At 60.4% G+C, this 22379-nt stretch overlaps 1 protein-coding gene across 1 annotated transcript; it reads left to right on the top strand.

Moving 5' to 3' along the window:
• Window positions 1–1727: 1727 nt before the first annotated feature.
• On the top strand, window positions 1728–19171 carry LOC125687793 (sodium/potassium-transporting ATPase subunit alpha-2-like; the record flags this gene model as incomplete). Its single annotated transcript, XM_048933056.1, is given in 7 exon segments — window positions 1728–2045; window positions 4796–4964; window positions 5064–5218; window positions 8823–8888; window positions 8890–8947; window positions 13774–13919; window positions 19133–19171. Coding segments are annotated over 7 exon segments (918 nt in total), but the record flags the coding sequence as incomplete, so codon positions are not given.
• Between the last annotated feature and the right edge of the window lie 3208 nt (window positions 19172–22379).

Here is a 22379-nt window from a genome sequence, read left to right as displayed (position 1 = left end):
CTTTAGGGTCACCCAGTCCAACCATCGACCCCACGCCGCTGCTGTGCCCCCGTGTCCCTAAATGGGGTCGTGGCGTCGTTAAGGTTGGAGAGGGCCTTTAAGGTCGTCTAGTCCGACCCCAACCCATCCCACTCATAGAGTTATAGGATCTTAGCTTATAGCTTATAGGATCACAGCGTTTTTAGGGTCAGAGGAGGCCATTAGGATCCCCAGGCCCTCTAACCCTCCCCCCATGCGCTGTGCTGGCGCAGGGCTCGGCCCCACCTTGAGTGCATGGGGGGTGAAGGGATGTGGGGCACGGGGATGTGGAGAAGGAAGGAAATGGGGGCATGGGGAGGAGGGAGTGGGATGGATGTGGGGGGCATGGAGAAATGGGGCCATTGGGACATGGAAGGTATGGGGACAAAGGGAGATGGGGATGCGGGGAAGAGGAACTGTGGGGACATGGGGACGTGGGGCTGGGGAGGATGTAGGGGCAAAAGGGTGTGGAGAATAAAGGGACGTGGGGACATGGGGACAAAAGGGACGTGGGGGTGTCCTGATGTTGGGGTATGGAGGGTGAAGGGGTGTGGGGAGGTGGAGACGTAAGGACACGGGAATGGGGAGAAATGGAACAGGGGGGTGTGCAGATGTGGGGGTATGGAGGATGAAGGGACACAGGGACATGGGGATATGGGGACAGGAGGGATGTGGGGACAGGAGGGAGGTGGGGACAGGAGGGACGTGGGGACAGGAGGGAGATGGGGACAGGAGGGAGATGGGGGCGTCCAGATGTGGGGATATGGAGGATATGGGGGGCAAAGGGACGTGGGGATGTGGGGACATGGGGGTGTGCAGATGTGGGGGTATGGAGGATGAAGGGACGCAGGGACATGGGGATATGGGGACAGGAGGGAGGTGGGGACAGGAGGGAGATGGGGGCGTCCAGATGTGGGGACAGGAGGGAGATGGGGGCGTCCAGATGTGGGGACAGGAGGGACATGGGGACAGGAGGGAGATGGGGGCGTCCAGATGTGGGGACATGGAGGATATGGGGGACAAAGGGACGTGGGGATGTGGGGACATGGGGGTGTGCAGATGTGGGGGTATGGAGGATGAAGGGACGCAGGGACACGAGGATATGGGGACAGGAGGGATGTGGGGACAGGAGGGATGTGGGGACAGGAGGGAGGTGGGGGAGTCCAGATGTGGGGACATGGAGGATATGGGGGGGCAAAGGGACGTGGGGATGTGGGGACATGGGGGTGTGCAGATGTGGGGGTATGGAGGATGAAGGGACACAGGGACACGAGGATATGGGGACAGGAGGGATGTGGGGACAGGAGGGAGGTGGGGACAGGAGGGATGTGGGGATAGGAGGGAGATGGGGACAGGAGGGATGTGGGGATAGGAGGGAGATGGGGACAGGAGGGATGTGGGGACAGGAGGGAGATGGGGACAGGAGGGATGTGGGGACAGGAGGGACGTGGGGACAGGAGGGACGTGGGGACAGGAGGGATGTGGGGGCGTCCAGATGTGGGGACATGGAGGATATGGGGGGGCAAAGGGACGTGGGGATGTGGGGACATGGGGGTGTGCAGATGTGGGGGTATGGAGGATGAAGGGATGCAGGGACACGGGGATATGGGGACAGGAGGGAGGTGGGGACAGGAGGGAGGTGGGGGTGTCCAGATGTGGGGACATGGAGGATATGGGGGGCAAAGGGAGGTGGGGATGTGGGGACACGGGGAAGCGGAACAAGGGGACGACGGGGTGTCCAGATGCGGGGATACGGAGAAGAAAGGAACACGGGGACAGTGTGGACATTGGGGACATTGGGGACATTGGGGACGTTGGGGACATTGGGGACGTTGGGGACGTTGGGGACACGGCGCCGTGGGCTGCGACCCCGCAGGGAGGCCAAGGCGTGCGTGGTGCACGGCTCCGACCTGAAGGACATGACGGCCGAGCAGCTGGACGAGATCCTGCGCAACCACACCGAGATCGTCTTCGCCCGCACCTCCCCGCAGCAGAAGCTCATCATCGTCGAGGGCTGCCAGCGCCAGGTGCCCCGCTGTCCCCAAAGCGTCCCCACCCCAAAGTGTCCCCACCCCATGGTTCCCCCATCCCCATGGTCCCTATAGTGTCCCCACCCTATAGCATCCCCATCCCACAATGTCCCCAACCCCATAGTGGTGTCCCTGTGATGCCCTTGTCCCCAACCTGTCCCCCATCCCCATCCCTCATTGTCCCCAACCCCATAGGGGCGTCCCTGTGATGCCCTTGTCCCCAAATTGTCCCCATCCCACAATGTCCCCAGCCCCATAGGGGCGTCCCTTGTCCCCAAAGTGTCCCCATCCCCATCCCACAATGTCCCCAACCCCATAGGGGCGTCCCTGTGATGCCCTTGTCCCCAACCTGTCCCCATCCCCACCCCACAATGTCCCCAACCCTATAGCAGTATCCCTGTGATGCCCTTGTCCCCAAATTGTCCCCATCCCTCATTGTCCCCAACCCCATAGGGGCGTCCCTTGACCCCAAATTGTCCCCATCCCACAAAGTCCCCAACCCCATAGGGGCACCCTGTGATGCCCTTGTCCCCAAAGTGTTCCCATCCCCATCCCTCAATGTCCCCAACCCCATAGGGGCGTCCCTTGTCCCCAACCTGTCCCCATCCCCATCCCACAATGGCCCCAACCCCATAGGGGCACCCTGTGATGCCCTTGTCCCCAACCTGTCCCCATCCCCATCCCTCAATGTCCCCAACCCCATAGGGGCGTCCCTTGTCCCCAACCTGTCCCCATCCCCATCCCACAATGGCCCCAACCCCATAGGGGCACCCTGTGATGCCCTTGTCCCCAAATTGTCCCCATCCCCATCCCTCAATGTCCCCAATCCCATAGGGGCGTCCCTTGTCCCCAACCTGTCCCCATCCCCATCCCACCATGTCCCCAACCCCATAGGGGCATCCCTTGTCCCCAAATTGTCCCCATCCCACAATGTCCCCAACCCTATAGCGGCATCCCTGTGATGCCCTTGTCCCCAAATTGTCCCCATCCCCATCCCACAACGTCCCCAGCCCATGGTGGCCCCATCCATCACCTGCAGTGTCCTTGTCCCCGCAGTGCCCCCACCCCCCCCCTCACCCCTGACCCCTGTGACCCCCGAACTCCCTGACCCCTCACCCTGTGACCCCGTGACCTCCTGACCCCTACCACCTCAATCCATGACCTCATGACCTCTGCCCCCTGCCCCCAAATCTGTTACCGGTGACCCCTGACCCTCACCTGACCCCTCACCCAGTGACCCCGTGACCCCTGACCCCGTGGCCCCATGACCCCTGATCCTGTCACCCCAACCACTCATTCTGTGCCCCTGACCCCATGACCTCATGACCCCACCTCCTGACCCCTGACCCCTGACCTCTTAGTCCCTGACCCCATGACTTCTGCCCCTGACCTCTCATCCTGTGACCCCATGACCCCCTGACCCTGTGACCCATGACCTCGTGACCCCTCACCCCCCTGAACCCTCACCCCCTGACCCTATGATCCAGTGACCCCATGACCCCTGACCCTGTGACCCCATGAGCCATGACCTCATGGCCCTCTTCCTCTTCATCCTGTGACCCCATGACCCTTCGCCCTATGACCCCATGAGCCATGACCCGTGGCCCCTTGTCCACTCATGCTGTGACCCCATGACCCCTGGCCCTGTGACCCCATTAACCATGGCCCCCTGCCCCTTCATCCTGTGACCCTGTGACCCCATAAGCCATGACCCTGTGGCCCCTCATCCTGTGACCCCATGACCCCTGGCGCTGTGACCCCATGACCCCCTGACCCCTGACCCCTCATCCTGTGACCCCATGACCCCTGGCCCTGTGACCCCATGACCCCATGACCCCCTGTCCCCTCATCCTGTGACCCCATGACCCCTTCCCTTGCCCACAGACCCCTCACCCCATGACCCCCTGACCCCTGACCCCTCATCCTGTGACTCCATGACCCATGGCCCCTTGATCCCTCATCCTGTGACCCCATGACCCCTGGCCCTGTGACCCCATTCGCCATGGCCCCCTACCCCCTCATCCTGTGACCCCACAACCCCTGACCCTGTGACCCCATGAGCCGTGACCCCATGGCCCCTCATCCTGTGACCCCATGACCCTTGGCCTTGTGACCCCATGAGCCATGACCTCATGACCCCCTGTCCCCTCATCCTGTGACCCCATGACCCCTGGCCCTGTGACCCCATGACCCCATGACCCCTTGACCCCTCATGCTGTGACCCCATGACCCCTGGCCCTGTGTCCCCATTCGCCATGGCCCCCTACCCCCCTCATCCTGTGACCCCACAACCCCTTCCCTTGCCCACAGACCCCTCACCCCATGACCCCCTGACCCCTGACCCCTCATCCTGTGACTCCATGACCCCGTGGCCCTTTGTCCCCTCATGCTGTGACCCCATGACCCCTGGCCCTGTGACCCCATGACCCCCTGACCCCATGACCCCATGACCCCATGACCCCCTGTCCCCTCATCCTGTGACCCCATGACCCCTGACCCTGTGACCCCATTCACCATGGCCCCCTTCCCCTCATCCTGTGACCCCACGACCCCATGGCCCCTTGACCCCTCATGCTGTGACCCCATGACCCCTGGCCCTGTGACCCCATGACCCCATGGCCCCCTGTCCCCTCATCCTGTGACTCCATGACCCCGTGGCCCTTTGTCCCCTCATCCTGTGACCCCACGACCCCTTCCCTTGCCCACAGACCCCTCACCCCATGACCCCCTGACCCCTGACCCCTCAGGGTGCCATCGTGGCCGTGACGGGGGACGGCGTGAACGATTCCCCGGCGCTGAAGAAGGCCGACATCGGCATCGCCATGGGCATCGCGGGCTCAGATGTGTCCAAGCAGGCAGCAGACATGATCCTGCTGGACGACAACTTCGCCTCCATCGTCACCGGCGTCGAGGAAGGTGACCGCCATCCCCCCCCCCCCCGTTTGTCCCCAAGGGCCACCGTAGTGGCAGCAGGGTGACACCGATCTGCCCCCCCCCCCCCCCCCGTCCCTACAGGGCGCCTCATCTTCGACAACCTGAAGAAGTCCATCGCCTACACGCTGACCAGCAACATCCCCGAGATCACGCCCTTCCTCCTCTTCATCATCGCCAACATCCCGCTGCCCCTCGGCACCGTCACCATCCTCTGCATCGACCTGGGCACCGACATGGTCAGCTGCCCCATAGGTGTCCCGTAGATGCTCCCCCAATGCTGCCCCATGGCTGCTCTGTAGCTGCCCCATAGATGCCCCATGGCTGCCCCTTGGCACCATTGCCCTCCTCTGCATCGACCTGGGCACCGACATGGTCAGCTGCCCCACAGCCTGCCCCATAGATGCTCCCCCAAGGCTGCCCCATAGCTGCTCTGTAGCTGCCCCATAGATGCCCCAAAGCTGCCCCAAAACTGCCCCATAGATGCCCCATGGCTGCCCCATAGCTGCCCCATAGCTGCCCCATAGATGCCCCATAGATGCCCTGTGGCTGCCCCATGGCTGCTCCATAGATGCCCCATGGCTGCCCCATGGCTGCCCCAAAGATGTCCTGTGGCTGCCCCATAGCTGCTCCATAGATGCCCCATGGCTGCCCCATAGATGTCCTGTGGCTGCCCCATGGCTGCTCCATAGATGCCCCATGGCTGCCCCATAGCTGCCCCATAGATGCCCTGTGGCTGCCCCATGGCTGCCCCATAGCTGCCCCATGGCTGCCCCATGGCTGCCCCATAGCTGCTCCATGACTGCCCCACAGCCTGCCCCATGGCTGCCCCATAGATGCCCCATGGCTGCCACTTGGCACCATTGTCATCCTCTGCATCGACCAGGGTACCGACATGGTCAGCTGCCCCACAGCCTGCCCCATGGCTGCCCCATGGCTGCCCCATAGATGCCCCATAGCTGCCTCAAAGCTGCCCCAAAGCTGCCCCATAGCTGTCCCATAGGTGCCCCATGGCTGCCCCATAGATGCCCCGTGGCTGCCCCGTAGATGCCCTGTGGCTGCCCCTTGGCACCATTGCCCTCCTCTGCATCGACCTGGGCACCGACATGGTCAGCTGCCCCACAGTCTGCCCCATAGATGCTCCCCCAAGGCTGCCCCATGGCTGCTCCGTAGCTGCCCTGTAGCTGCCCCAAAGCTGCCCCATGGCTACCCCATGGCTGCCCCATAGCTGCCGCATAGATGCCCTCTGGCTGCCACTTGGCAACAACGCCATCCTCTGCATCGACCTGGGCACTGACATGGCCAGCTGCCCCACAGCCTGCCCCATGGCTGCCCCATAGATACCCAATAGCTGCCCCATGGCTGCCCCATAGATGCCCCACGGCTGCCCCTTGGCACCATCACCATCCTCTGCATTGACCTGGGCACCAACATGGTCAGCTGCCCCATAGGTGTCCCATAGCTGCCTCAAAGCTGCCCCATGGATGCCCCATGGGTGCCCCATAGATGCCCTCTGGCTGCCACTTGGCAACAACGCCATCCTCTGCATCGACCTGGGCACCGACATGGTCAGCTGCCCCACAGTCTGCCCCATAGATGCTCCCCCAAGGCTGCCCCATGGCTGCTCTGTAGCTGCCCCATAGATGCCCCAAAGCTGCCCCAAAACTGCCCCATAGATGCCCTGTGGCTGCCCCATGCCTGCTCCATAGATGCCCCATGGCTGCCCCATAGCTGCCCCATAGATGCCCTGTGGCTGCCCCATGGCTGCCCCATAGCTGCCCCATAGATGCCCTGTGGCTGCCCCATGGCTGCCCCATAGCTGCCCCATAGCTGCCCCATGGCTGCCCCATAGATGCCCCGTGGCTGCCCCATGGCTGCCCCATAGATGCCCCATAGATGCCCTGTGGCTGCCCCTTGGCACCATCACCATCCTCTGCATCGACCTGGGCACCGACATGGTCAGCTGCCCCACAGTCTGCCCCATAGATGCTCCCCCAAGGCTGCCCCATGGCTGCCCCATAGCTGCCCCATGGCTGCCCCATAGATGTCCCATAGCTACCTCAAAGCTGCCCCATGGCTTCCCCATAGATGCCCTGTGGCTGCCCCATGGCTGCCCCATAGATGCCCTGTGGCTGCCCCTTGGCACCATTGCCCTCCTCTGCATCGACCTGGGCACCGACATGGTCAGCTGCCCCATAGGTGTCCCATAGCTGCCTCAAAGCTGCCCCATGGCTGCCCCATAGATACCCCATAGATGCCCCATGGCTGCCCCATGGCTGCCCCATAGATGCCCCACAGCTGCCCCTTGGCACCATCGCCCTCCTCTGCATCGACCTGGGCACTGACATGGCCAGCTGCCCCACAGTCTGCCCCATAGATGCTCCCCCAAGGCTGCCCCATGGCTGCTCTGTAGCTGCCCCATAGATGCCCCATGGCTGCCCCATAGATGTCCTGTGGCTGCCCCAAGACTGCCCCATAGATGTCCTGTGGCTGCCCCATGGCTGCTCCGTAGATGCCCCATGGCTGCCCCAAGACTGCCCCATAGATGTCCTGTGGCTGCCCCATAGCTGCTCCATAGATGCCCCATGGCTGCCCCATAGATGTCCTGTGGCTGCCCCAAGACTGCCCCATAGATGTCCTGTGGCTGCCCCATGGCTGCTCCGTAGATGCCCCATGGCTGCCCCAAGACTGCCCCATAGATGTCCTGTGGCTGCCCCATGGCTGCTCCATAGATGCCCCATGGCTGCTCCATAGATGCCCCATGGCTGCCCCATAGCTGCCCCATAGATGTCCCATAGCTGCCTCAAAGCTGCCCCATGGCTACCCCATGGCTGCCCCATGGCTGCCCCACAGCCTGCCCCATGGCTGCCCCATAGATGCCCTGTGGCTGCTCCATAGATGCCCCACAGCTGCCCCTTGGCACCATTGCCCTCCTCTGCATCGACCTGGGCACCGACATGGTCAGCTGCCCCACAGTCTGCCCCATAGATACTCTCCCAAGGCTGCCCCATGGCTGCTCTGTAGCTGCCCCATAGATGTCCTGTGGCTGCCCCATGGCTGCTCCATAGCTGCCCCTTGGCTGCCCCACGGCTGCCCCACGGCTGCCCCTTGGCACCATTGCCCTCCTCTGCATCGACCTGGACACTGACATGGCCAGCTGCCCTACAGCCTGTCCCATGGCTACCCCATAGCTGCCCCATAGCTGCCTCAAAGCTGCCCCATAGCTGCCCCATGGCTACCTCATAGATGCCCCATGGCTACCCCATAGCTGCCCCAAAGCTGCCCCATGGCTGTCCCATAGATGCCCCATGGCTGCCCCTTGGCACCATCGCCATCCTCTGCATCGACCTGGGCACTGACGTGGCCAGCTGCCCCACACCCTGCCCCATAGATGCTCCCCCAATGCTGCCCCATGGCTGCTCTGCAGCTGCCCCATAGATGCCCTGTGGCTGCTCCGTAGCTGCCCCATAGCTGCCCCAAAGCTGCCCCATGGCTACCCCATGGCTGCCCCATGGCTGCCCCATAGATGCCCTGTGGCTGCCACTTGGCACCATCTCCCTCCTCTGCATCGACCTGGGCACCAACATGACCAGCTGCCCCACAGCCTGCCCCATGGCTGCCCCATAGATGCCCCATGGCTGCCCCATAGATGTCCCATAGCTGCCTCAAAGCTGCCCCATGGCTGCCCTGTAGCTGCCCCACGGCTGCCCCTTGGCACCATCGCCCTCCTCTGCATTGACCTGGGCACCAGCTATGCCCCATAGCTGCCCCATAGCTGCCCCATAGGTGGACCCACATCGTGTCCCATGGGGTTCCATGGTGTGACACAGGACGCCCCCCCAGGTCCCCGCCATCTCCCTGGCCTACGAAGCAGCTGAGAGCGACATCATGAAGCGGCAGCCGCGCAACCCCCCGCACCGACAAACTGGTGAACGAGCGCCTCATCAGCATGGCCTACGGGCAGATCGGTGCGTGGGGGGGGCTGGGGGCAGGGGGCAGGGGGGGTACTGGGGGGTGCTGGGGGGCAGGGGGGGCTGTTGGTAGTCAATGGGGGCTGCTGGTGGTCAATGGGAGCTACTGGTGGTCAGTGGGAGCTACTGGGGGCTGCTGGTGGTCAATGGGGGCTGCTGGGGGCTGCTGGTGGTCAATGGGGGCTACTGGGGGCTACCGGGGGCTACTGGTGGTCAATGGGGGCTGCTGGTGGTCAATGGGGGCTGCTGGGGGCTGCTGGTGGTCAATGGAGGCTACTGGTGGCCAGTGGGGGGCTGCTGGGGGCTACTGGTGGTGAATGGGAGCTACTGGGGGCTGCTGGTGGTCAGTGGGAGCTACTGGTAGTCAATGGGGGCTGCTGGTGGTCAATGGTGGCTGCTGGTGGTCAATGGGGGCTACTGGTGGTCAATGGTGGCTGCTGGTGGTCAGTGGGGGCTACTGGGGGCTACTGGTGGTCAATGGGGGCTAATGGGGGCTGCTGGTGGTCAATGGAGGCTACTGGTGGTCAATGGGAGCTACTGGTGTTCAATGGGAGCTACTGGGGGCTACTGGTGGTCAATGGGAGCTACTGGTGTTCAATGGGAGCTACTGGGGGCTACTGGTGGTCAATGGGAGCTACTGGGGGCTACTGGTGGTCAGTGGGGGCTACTGGGGGCTACTGGTGGTCAGTGGGAGCTACTGGTGGTCAATGGGGGCTACTGGGGGCTGCTGGTGGTCAGTGGGGGCTGCTGGTGGTCAATGGGGGCTGCTGGTGGTCAGTGGGGGGTACTGGTGGTCAATAGGAGCTACTGGGGGCTACTGGTGGTCACTGGGAGCTACTGGGGGCTACTGGTGGTCAATGGGAGCTACTGGGGGCTACTGGTGGTCAATAGGAGCTACTGGGGGCTACTGGTGGTCAATGGGGGCTACTGGGGGCTGCTGGTGGGCAGTGGGGGCTGCTGGTGGTCAATGGGGGCTACTGGGGGCTGCTGGTGGTCAGTGGGGGCTACTGGGGGCTACTGGTGGTCAATGGGGGCTACTGGTGGTCAATGGGGGCTACTGGTGGTCAATGGGGGCTACTGGGGGATACTGGTGGTCAATGGGGGCTACTAGGGGCTACTGGTGGTCAGTGGGGGCTGCTGGGGGCTGCTGGTGGTCAATGGAGGCTACTGGTGGCCACTGGGGGCTACTGGTGGCCACTGGGGTCTACTGGTGGTCAGTGGGGGCTACTGGAGTCAGTGGGAGTTACTGGGGGCTGCTGGTGGTCAATGGGGGCTGCTGGTGGTCAATGGGAGCTACTGGGGGCTGCTGGTGGTCAGTGGGGGCTACTGGGGGCTGCTGGTGGTCAGTGGGGGCTACTGGGGTCTACTGGTGGTCAGTGGGGGCTACTGGAGTCAGTGGGAGTTACTGGGAGCTGCTGGTGGTCAATGGGGGCTGTTGGTAGTCAATGGGAGCTACAGGTGGTCAGTGGGAGATACTGGGGGCTACTGATGGTCAATGGAGGCTACTGGTGGTCAACAGGAGCTACTGGGGGCTGCTGGTGGTTAATGGGGGCTACTGGTGTTCAATGGAGGCTACTGGTGGCCAGTGGGGGGCTGCTGGGGGCTACTGGTGGTCAGTGGGGGCTACTGGTGGTCAATGGGGGCTACTGGTGGTCAGGGGGAGTTACTGGGAGCTGCTGGTGGTCAGTGGGGGCTGTTGGTAGTCAATGGGAGCTACTGGTGGTCAATAGGAGCTACTGAGGGCTACTGGTGGTCAGTGGGGGCTACTGGTGGTCAATGGGGGCTACTGGGGGCTGCTGGTGGTCAATGGGGGCTACTGGGGGCTACTGGTGGTCAGTGGGGGCTGCTGGGGGCTACTGGTGGTCAGTGGGGGCTGCTGGGGGCTACTGGTGGTCAATGGGGGCTACTGGTGGTCAGTGGGAGCTGCTGGGGGCTACTGGTGGTGAATGGGAGCTACTGGGGGCTACTGGTGGTCAATGGGGGCTACTGGTGGTCAATGGGGGCTGCTGGTGGTCAATGGGGGCTGCTGGTGGTCAATGGGAGCTACTGGTGGTCAATGGGGGCTACTGGGGGCTACCGGGGGCTACTGGTGGTCAATGGAAGCTACTGGGGGCTGCTGGTGGTCAGTGGGACCTACTAGTAGTCAATGGGGGCTACTGGTGGTCAATGGGGGCTACTGTTGGGCAGTGGGGGCTACTGGTGGTCAGTGGGGGCTACTGGTGGGCAGTGGGGGCTACTGGTGGTCAATGGGGGCTACTGGTGGGCAGTGGGGGCTACTGGTGGTCAATGGGGGCTACTGGTGGGCAGTGGGGGCTACTGGTGGTCAATGGGGGCTGCTGGTGGTCAATGGGAGCTACTGGGGGCTACTGGTGGTCAATGGGGGCTACTGGGGGCTACTGGTGGTCAGTGGGGGCTACTGGGGGCTGCTGGTGGTCAATGGGAGCTACTGGGGGCTACTGGTGGTCAATGGGGGCTACTGGTGGTCAATGGGGGCTGCTGGTGGTCAATGGGAGCTACTGGGGGCTACTGGTGGTCAATGGGGGCTACTGGGGGCTACTGGTGGTCAGTGGGGGCTACTGGGGGCTACTGGTGGTCAATTGGGGTCTACTGGTGATCAGTGGGAGCCAATGGTGGCTGTGGGGGCCAGCTGGTCAATGAGGGCCTCATCAGCATGGCCTACAGGCAGGTCGGTCCGTGTCATGGCTACTGGGAGCTACTGGGGGCAGTGGGACACCCACTGATGACACTGGAGTCCCACTGGTGGCACTGGGATGCCCACGGGTGACAGCAGGGCACCCATAGTGATACCAGAGCTCCCACGGGTGACACAGGGATGCCCACAGGTGACAGCAGGGCACCCATGTCATTCACTGGTGACAAAAGGACACCCATAGTGGCACTGGGATGCCCGTGAGTGGCAGTGGGACATTCATGGGTGCCAATGGGACACCTATGGGTGGCATGGAGACACCCACAGATGACAGCAGGGCACCCGTAGTGAGACCAGAGCTCCCACGGGTGACACAGGGACACCCACGGGTGACACTGGAGTGCCCATGGGTGACGCTGGGACACCCAAGGGTGACAGCAGGGCACCCATAGTTGGACCAGAGCTCCCACGGATGACACTGGGATGCCCATGGGTGAGATGGGGACACCCATAGGTGCACATGGGATGCCCATGGGTGGCACTGGGGCACCCATAGTGACACTGGGACGTCCATAGGTGACACTGGGACACCCACTGATGACACTGGGACGTCCATAGGTGACACTGGGACACCCATAGTGACACTGGGCACCCACTGATGGCACGGGTGACACTGGGGTGCCCATGGCTGACATCAGGGTGCCCATGGATGACACTGGGGTGACACGGGTGGCACTGGGACACCCATGGGTGACACTGGGATGCCCATGGGTGGCACTGGGGCACCCATAGTGACACTGGGACGTCCATAGGTGACACTGGGACAGCCAGTGATGACTCTGGTGACACTGGGGTGCCCATGGGTGAGATGGGAACACCCATAGGTGCCCATGGGGTGCCCATAGGTGACACTGGGACATCCATAGTGACACTGGGCACCCACTGATGACACCATATCTTCCACTGCGGTGCCCGTGGCTGACATGGGGACACCCATAGGTGACACTGGGTCCCATGGGGATGGGCCATGAGTGACACTGGGGTGCCCTCGAGTGGCAATGGGACGCAGTGGGTGACACGGGGGTGCCCACAGGGACACCAGGACACCCAGGGGCTGCAATGGGGACAAGCGCCAGTGACTGCGGGGTGCCCACAGGAGGCAGCGGGGCACCCATGGATGACACTAGGATGCCCATGGGTGAGATGGGGACACCCATAGGTGCCCATGGGGTGCCCATAGGTGACACTGGGACATCCATAGTGACACTGGGCACCCACTGGTGACACTGGGGTGCCCACAGCTGACATCAGGGTGCCCATGGATGACACTGGGGTGATACGGGTGGCACTGGGACACCCATAGTGACACTGGGCACCCACTGATGACACCATATCTTCCACTGCGGTGCCCGTGGCTGACATGGGGACACCCATAGGTGACACTGGGTCCCATGGGGATGGGCCATGAGTGACACTGGGGTGCCCACGAGTGGCAATGGGACGCAGTGGGGTGACATGGGGGTGCCCACAGGGACACCAGGACACCCAGGGGCTGCAATGGGGACAAGCGCCAGTGACTGCGGGGTGCCCATGGGAGGCAGCGGGGCACCCATGGATGACACTAGGATGCCCATGGGTGAGATGGGGACACCCATAGGTGCCCATGGGGTGCCCATGGGTGGCACTGGGACACCCATAGTGACACTGGGCACCCACTGATGACACTGGTGACCCTGGGGTGCCCACAGCTGACATCAGGGTGCCCATGGATGACACTGGGGTGACACGGGTGGCACTGGGACACCCATAGTGACACTGGGCACCCACTGATGACACCGTATCTTCCACTGCGGTGCCCGTGGCTGACATGGGGACACCCATAGGTGACACCGGGTCCCATGGGGATGGCCATGAGTGACACTGGGGTGCCCTCGAGTGGCAATGGGACGCAGTGGGTCAATGGGACACCAGCAGGTGACATGGGGGTGCCCACAGGGACACCAGGACACCCAGGGGCTGCAATGGGGACAAGCGCCAGTGACTGCGGGGTGCCCACGGGAGGCAGCAGGGCACCCATAGGCGGCCCTGGGACACCCAGAGCGACATCAGGGCACCCATGGATGTCAGCAGAGCAGCCGGCGGTGACACCGGGCCCCGCTGTGTCTGTGTGCAGGGATGATCCAGGCGCTGGGCGGCTTCTTCACCTACTTTGTGATCCTGGCTGAGAACGGCTTCCTGCCCGCGCGGCTGCTGGGGGTGCGACTGGCCTGGGACGACCGCTCCACCAACGACCTGGAGGATTCCTATGGGCAGGAGTGGGTGAGCGCTGCTCTGCAACGCAATGCAATGCAATGCAATGCAATGAACTGCAACGCAATGCAATGCAATGCAATGTAATGAACTGCAACTCAATGCAATGCTCTGCTCTGCTCTGCAATGCACTGCAATGCAATGTAATGCTCTGCAACGCACTGCAATGCACTGCAATGCAATGTAATGCTCTGCAACAGAATGCAATGCAATGCAATGCAATGTAATGCTCTGCAACGGAATGCAATGCAATGCAATGCAATGTAATGCAATGTAATGCTCTGCAATGCAATGCAATGCAATGCAATGTAATGCTCTGCAATGCAATGCAATGTAATGCAATGTAATGCTCTGCAATGCAATGCAATGTAATGCAATGTAATGCTCTGCAATGCAATGCAATGCAATGCAATGTAATGTAATGCACTGCTCTGCAATGCCAATGCAATGCAATGTAATGTAATGAACTGCAATGCAATGCAATGCAATGCAATGCTCTGCAATGCAATGCTCTGCAATGCAATGCTCTGCAATGCAATGTAATGCTCTGCTCTGCAATGCAATGCAATGTAATGCTCTGCAACTCAATGCAATGCTCTGCAATGCTTTGCTCTGCAATGCTCTGCAACGCACTGCAATGCAATGCTCTGCTCTGCAATGCAATGCAATGCAATGCAATGCTCTGCTCTGGAATGCAACGCACTGCAATGCAATGCAATGCTCTGCTCTGCTCTGCTCTGCAATGCACTGCAATGCAATGCAACGCAATGCAATGCTCTGCAACACAATGCAATGCTCTGCTCTGTAACGCACTGCAATGCAATGCAATGCAATGCAACACAATGCTCTGCTCTGCAATGCTCTGCTCTGCTCTGCTCTGCTCTGCAATGCAATGCAATGCTCTGCTCTGCAATGCAATGCTCTGCTCTGCACTGCACTGCACATTTGCACTGTGCTGTGCACACACTGCTGCACTGCATGCACACTCTTGCAATGCACACAATTATATTGCACACACACACAGCTGCACTGCACTCACAGCTGCTTTGCACACCTGCCCTGCCCCCCTGCTCCCTCGCCCTGCAGACATACGAGCAGCGCAAGGTGGTGGAGTTCACAGCCACTGCATTTGGGGTCAGGGCTGGGGTCTCCTGTTTGGGGCGCTCTATGGGGCAATCTATGGGGCGCTCTATGGGGCAATCTATGGGGTGATCTATGGGGCGCTCTATGGGGCAATCTATGGGGCGATCTATGGGGCGATCTATGGGGCAATCTATGGGGCGATCTATGGGGTGCTCTATGGGGCGATCTATGGGGCAATCTATGGGGCAATCTATGGGGCAATCTATGGGGCGATCTATGGGGCAATCTATGGGGCGATCTATGGGGCAATCTATGGGGCAATCTATGGGGCAATCTATGGGGCGATCTATGGGGCAATCTATGGGGCAATCTATGGGGCGATCTATGGGGCAATCTATGGGGCGATCTATGGGGCAATCTATGGGGCAATCTATGGGGCAATCTATGGGGCGATCTATGGGGCAATCTATGGGGCGATCTATGGGGCAATCTATGGGGCAATCTATGGGGCAATCTATGGGGCGATCTATGGGGCAATCTATGGGGCAATCTATGGGGCGATCTATGGGGCAATCTATGGGGCGATCTATGGGGCAATCTATGGGGCGCTCTATGGGGCGATCTATGGGGCAATCTATGGGGCGATCTATGGGGCAATCTATGGGGCGATCTATGGGGCAATCTATGGGGCAATCTATGGGGCAATCTATGGGGCGATCTATGGGGCAATCTATGGGGCGATCTATGGGGCAATCTATGGGGCAATCTATGGGGCAATCTATGGGGCGATCTATGGGGCAATCTATGGGGCGATCTATGGGGCAATCTATGGGGCGATCTATGGGGCGATCTATGGGGCAATCTATGGGCGATCTATGGGGCAATCTATGGGGCGCTCTATGGGGCGATCTATGGGGCAATCTATGGGGCGATCTATGGGGCAATCTATGGGGCGATCTATGGGGCAATCTATGGGGCAATCTATGGGGCAATCTATGGGGCGATCTATGGGGCAATCTATGGGGCGATCTATGGGGCAATCTATGGGGCAATCTATGGGGCAATCTATGGGGCGATCTATGGGGCAATCTATGGGGCGATCTATGGGCAATCTATGGGGCGATCTATGGGGCGATCTATGGGGCAATCTATGGGGCGATCTATGGGGCAATCTATGGGGCGCTCTATGGGGCGATCTATGGGGCAATCTATGGGGCGATCTATGGGGCAATCTATGGGGCGATCTATGGGGCAATCTATGGGGCAATCTATGGGGCAATCTATGGGGCGATCTATGGGGCAATCTATGGGGCGATCTATGGGGCAATCTATGGGGCGCTCTATGGGGCGATCTATGGGGCAATCTATGGGGCGATCTATGGGGCAATCTATGGGGCGATCTATGGGGCAATCTACGGGGCGCTCTATGGGGCAATCTATGGGGCAATCTATGGGGCGATCTATGGGGCGCTCTATGGACGCTCATTATGGGATGTCCCCACAGATGTACGAGCAGCACAAGGTGGTGGAGTTCACAGCCACTGCATTTGGGGTCAGGGCTGGGGTCTCCTGTTTGGGGCGCTCTATGGGGCAATCTATGGGGCGATCTATGGGGCAATCTATGGGGCAATCTATGGGGCAATCTATGGGGCGATCTATGGGGCAATCTATGGGGCGATCTATGGGGCAATCTATGGGGCAATCTATGGGGGCAATCTATGGGGCGATCTATGGGGCAATCTATGGGGCAATCTATGGGGCAATCTATGGGGCGATCTATGGGGCAATCTATGGGGCAATCTATGGGGCAATCTATGGGGCGATCTATGGGGCAATCTATGGGGCGATCTATGGGGCAATCTATGGGGCGATCTATGGGGCAATCTATGGGGCGATCTATGGGGCAATCTATGGGGCGATCTATGGGGCAATCTATGGGGCGCTCTATGGGGCGATCTATGGGGCAATCTATGGGGCGATCTATGGGGCAATCTATGGGCAATCTATGGGGCAATCTATGGGGCGATCTATGGGGCAATCTATGGGGCGATCTATGGGGCAATCTATGGGGCAATCTATGGGGCGATCTATGGGGCGATCTATGGGGCAATCTATGGGGCGATCTATGGGGCAATCTATGGGGCGCTCTATGGGGCGATCTATGGGGCGATCTATGGGGCAATCTATGGGGCGATCTATGGGGCAATCTACGGGGCGCTCTATGGGGCGCTCTATGGGGCAATCTATGGGGCGATCTATGGGGCGCTCTATGGACGCTCATTATGGGATGTCCCCACAGATGTACGAGCAGCGCAAGGTGGTGGAGTTCACTGCCACTGCATTTGGGGTCTGGATTGGGGTCTCCTGTTTGGGGCGATCTATGGGGCGCTCTATGGGGCGCTCTATGGGGCGATCTATGGGGCAATCTATGGGGCGCTCTATGGGGCGCTCTATGGGGCGCTCTATGGGGCAATCTATGGGGCGCTCTATGGGGCGATCTATGGGGCAATCTATGGGGCGCTCTATGGGGCGCTCTATGGGGCGATCTATGGGGCAATCTATGGGGCAATCTATGGGGCGCTCTATGGGGCGCTGTATGGGGCGCTCATTATGGGATGTCCCCACAGACGTACGAGCAGCGCAAGATGGTGGAGTTCACTGCCACTGCATTTGGGGTCAGGGTTGGGGTCTCCTGTTTGGGGCGCTCTATGGGGCGATCTATGGGGCAATCTATGGGGCGATCTATGGGGCAATCTATGGGGCGATCTATGGGGCGATCTATGGGGCAATCTATGGGGCGCTCTATGGGGCGCTCTATGGGGCGATCTATGGGGCAATCTATGGGGCAATCTATGGGGCGCTCTATGGGGCGATCTATGGGGCGCTCTATGGGGCGCTCTATGGGGCGCTCTATGGGGCGATCTATGGGGCAATCTATGGGGCAATCTATGGGGCGCTCTATGGGGCGCTCTATGGGGCGATCTATGGGGCAATCTATGGGGCAATCTATGGGGCGCTCTATGGGGTGCTCTATGGGGCGATCTATGGGGCAATCTATGGGGCGCTCTATGGGGCGCTCTATGGGGCGATCTATGGGGCAATCTATGGGGCAATCTATGGGGCGCTCTATGGGGCGATCTATGGGGCGCTCTATGGGGCGCTCTATGGGGCGCTCTATGGGGCGATCTATGGGGCAATCTATGGGGCAATCTATGGGGCGCTCTATGGGGCGCTCTATGGGGCGATCTATGGGGCAATCTATGGGGCAATCTATGGGGCGCTCTATGGGGTGCTCTATGGGGCGATCTATGGGGCAATCTATGGGGCGCTGTATGGGGCACTCATGATGGGCTGCCCCACAGACGTACGAGCAGCGCAAGGTGGTGGAGTTCACTGCCACTGCATTTGGGGTCTGGATTGGGGTCTCCTGTTTGGGGCGCTCTATGGGGCAATCTATGGGGCAATCTATGGGGCGCTCTATGGGGCAATCTATGGGGCGATCTATGGGGCGCTCTATGGGGCGGCTCATTATGGGATGTCCCCACAGACGTACGAGCAGCGCAAGGTGGTGGAGTTCACAGCCACTGCATTTGGGGTCAGGGCTGGGGTCTCCTGTTTGGGGCGCTCTATGGGGCAATCTATGGGGCGATCTATGGGGCAATCTATGGGGCGCTCTATGGGGCAATCTATGGGGTGATCTATGGGGCGATCTACGGGGCGCTCTATGGGGCGCTCTATGGGGCAATCTATGGGGCGCTCTATGGGGCGATCTATGGGGCGATCTATGGGGCGCTCTATGGGGCAATCTATGGGGCGATCTATGGGGCAATCTATGGGGCGCTCTATGGGGCGATCTATGGGGCAATCTATGGGGCGCTCTATGGGGCAATCTATGGGGCAATCTATGGGGCAATCTACGGGGCGCTCTATGGGGCAATCTATGGGGCAATCTATGGGGCGCTCTATGGGGCGATCTATGGGGCAATCTATGGGGCGCTCTATGGGGCGCTCTATGGGGCAATCTATGGGGCAATCTATGGGGCAATCTATGGGGCGCTCTATGGGCAATCTATGGGGCGATCTATGGGGCGATCCATGGGGCGCTGTATGGGGCGGCTCATTATGGGATGTCCCCACAGACGTACGAGCAGCGCAAGGTGGTGGAGTTCACTGCCACTGCATTTGGGGTCAGGGTTGGGGTCTCCTGTTTGGGGCGCTCTATGGGGCGATCTATGGGGCAATCTATGGGCGATCTATGGGGCGCTCTATGGGGCAATCTATGGGGCGATCTATGGGGCAATCTATGGGGCAATCTATGGGGCAATCTATGGGGCGCTCTATGGGGCAATCTATGGGGCAATCTATGGGGCAATCTATGGGGCGCTCTATGGGGCGATCTATGGGGCGATCTATGGGGCGCTGTATGGGGCAATCTATGGGGCGATCTATGGGGCGATCTATGGGGCAATCTATGGGGCGCTCTATGGGGCGCTCTATGGGGCGATCTATGGGGCAATCTATGGGGCGCTGTATGGGGCGCTCATTATGGGATGTCCCCACAGACATACGAGCAGCGCAAGGTGGTGGAGTTCACTGCCACTGCATTTGGGGTCAGGGCTGGGGTCTCCTGTTTGGGGCGATCTATGGGGCAATCTATGGGGCAATCTATGGGGCGATCTATGGGGCGCTCTATGGGGCGATCTATGGGGCAATCTATGGGGCGATCCATGGGGCGCTGTATGGGGCGGCTTATTATGGGATGTCCAAACAGACGTACGAGCAGCGCAAGGTGGTGGAGTTCACTGCCACTGCATTTGGGGTCTGGATTGGGGTCTCCCGTTTGGGGCGATCTATGGGGCAATCTATGGGGCAATCTATGGGGCAATCTATGGGGCGCTCTATGGGGCGCTCTATGGGGCGATCTATGGGGCAATCTATGGGGCGATCTATGGGGCAATCTATGGGGCGATCTATGGGGCGCTCTATGGGGCGGCTCATGATGGGCTGCCCCACAGACGTACGAGCAGCGCAAGGTGGTGGAGTTCACAGCCACTGCATTTGGGTCTGGATTGGGGTCTCCTGTTTGGGGCGCTCTATGGGGCGCTCTATGGGGCGCTCTATGGGGCGATCTATGGGGCAATCTATGGGGCAAATCTATGGGGCGATCTATGGGGCAATCTATGGGGCAATCTATGGGGCAATCTATGGGGCGCTCTATGGGGCAATCTATGGGGCGATCTATGGGGCAATCTATGGGGCGCTCTATGGGGCGATCTATGGGGCAATCTATGGGGCAATCTATGGGGCGCTCTATGGGGCGATCTATGGGGTGATCTGTGGGGCAATCTATGGGGCGATCTATGGGGCGCTCTATGGGGCGCTCTATGGGGCGATCTATGGGGCAATCTATGGGGCAATCTATGGGGCGATCTATGGGGCAATCTATGGGGCAATCTATGGGGCAATCTATGGGGCGATCTATGGGGCAATCTATGGGGCGATCTATGGGGCAATCTATGGGGCAATCTATGGGGCGCTCTATGGGGCGATCTATGGGGCAATCTATGGGGCGATCTATGGGGCAATCTATGGGGCAATCTATGGGGCGCTCTATGGGGCGATCTATGGGGTGATCTGTGGGGCAATCTATGGGGCGATCTATGGGGCGCTGTATGGGGCGCTCATGATGGGCTGCCCCACAGACCTATGAGCAGCGCAAGGTGGTGGAGTTCACTGCCACTGCATTTGGGGTCAGGGCTGGGGTCTCCTGTTTGGGGCGCTCTATGGGCAATCTATGGGGCAATCTATGGGGCGATCTATGGGGTGCTCTATGGGGCAATCTATGGGGCGATCTATGGGGCAATCTATGGGGCGATCTATGGGGTGCTCTATGGGGCAATCTATGGGGCGATCTATGGGGCAATCTATGGGGCGCTCTATGGGGCGATCTATGGGGCAATCTATGGGGTGCTCTATGGGGCGCTCTATGGGGCGATCTATGGGGCAATCTATGGGGCGATCTATGGGGCGATCTATGGGGCAATCTATGGGGCGATCTATGGGGTGCTCTATGGGGCAATCTATGGGGCAATCTATGGGGCGCTCTATGGGGCGATCTATGGGGCGATCTATGGGGCGCTGTATGGGGCACTCATGATGGGCTGCCCCACAGACGTACGAGCAGCGCAAGGTGGTGGAGTTCACAGCCACTGCATTTGGGGTCTGGATTGGGGTCTCCTGTTTGGGGCGCTCTATGGGGGCGCTCTATGGGGCGCTCTATGGGGCGCTCTATGGGGCGATCTATGGGGCGCTCTATGGGGCAATCTATGGGGCAATCTATGGGGCAATCTATGGGGCGCTCTATGGGGCGATCTATGGGGCAATCTATGGGGCAATCTATGGGGCAATCTATGGGGCGATCTATGGGGCAATCTATGGGGCAATCTATGGGGCAATCTATGGGGCGATCTATGGGGCAATCTATGGGGCGATCTATGGGGCAATCTATGGGGCAATCTATGGGGCGCTCTATGGGGCGATCTATGGGGCAATCTATGGGGCGCTCTATGGGGCGCTCTATGGGGCAATCTATGGGGCGCTCTATGGGGCGATCTATGGGGTGATCTGTGGGGCAATCTATGGGGCGATCTATGGGGCGCTATATGGGGCGCTCATTATGGGCTGCCCCACAGACCTATGAGCAGCGCAAGGTGGTGGAGTTCACTGCCACTGCATTTGGGGTCAGGGCTGGGGTCTCCTGTTTGGGGCGCTCTATGGGGCAATCTATGGGGCAATCTATGGGGCGATCTATGGGGTGCTCTATGGGGCAATCTATGGGGCGATCTATGGGGCAATCTATGGGGCGATCTATGGGGTGCTCTATGGGGCGATCTATGGGGCAATCTATGGGGCGCTCTATGGGGCGATCTATGGGGCAATCTATGGGGCGATCTATGGGGTGCTCTATGGGGCAATCTATGGGGCGATCTATGGGGCAATCTATGGGGCGCTCTATGGGGCGATCTATGGGGCAATCTATGGGGTGCTCTATGGGGCGCTCTATGGGGCGATCTATGGGGCAATCTATGGGGCGATCTATGGGGCGATCTATGGGGCAATCTATGGGGCGATCTATGGGGTGCTCTATGGGGCAATCTATGGGGCAATCTATGGGGCGCTCTATGGGGCGATCTATGGGGCGATCTATGGGGCGCTGTATGGGGCACTCATGATGGGCTGCCCCACAGACGTACGAGCAGCGCAAGGTGGTGGAGTTCACAGCCACTGCATTTGGGGTCTGGATTGGGGTCTCCTGTTTGGGGCGCTCTATGGGGCGCTCTATGGGGCGCTCTATGGGGCGCTCTATGGGGCGATCTATGGGGCGCT

The sequence above is a fragment of the Lagopus muta genome, unplaced genomic scaffold (assembly GCF_023343835.1).
Source record: "Lagopus muta isolate bLagMut1 unplaced genomic scaffold, bLagMut1 primary scaffold_218, whole genome shotgun sequence".
Classification (NCBI taxonomy): domain Eukaryota; kingdom Metazoa; phylum Chordata; class Aves; order Galliformes; family Phasianidae; genus Lagopus; species Lagopus muta.
Note: the sequence above shows the minus strand (reverse complement) of the source record. Positions and strands in the feature narration are given on the sequence as shown.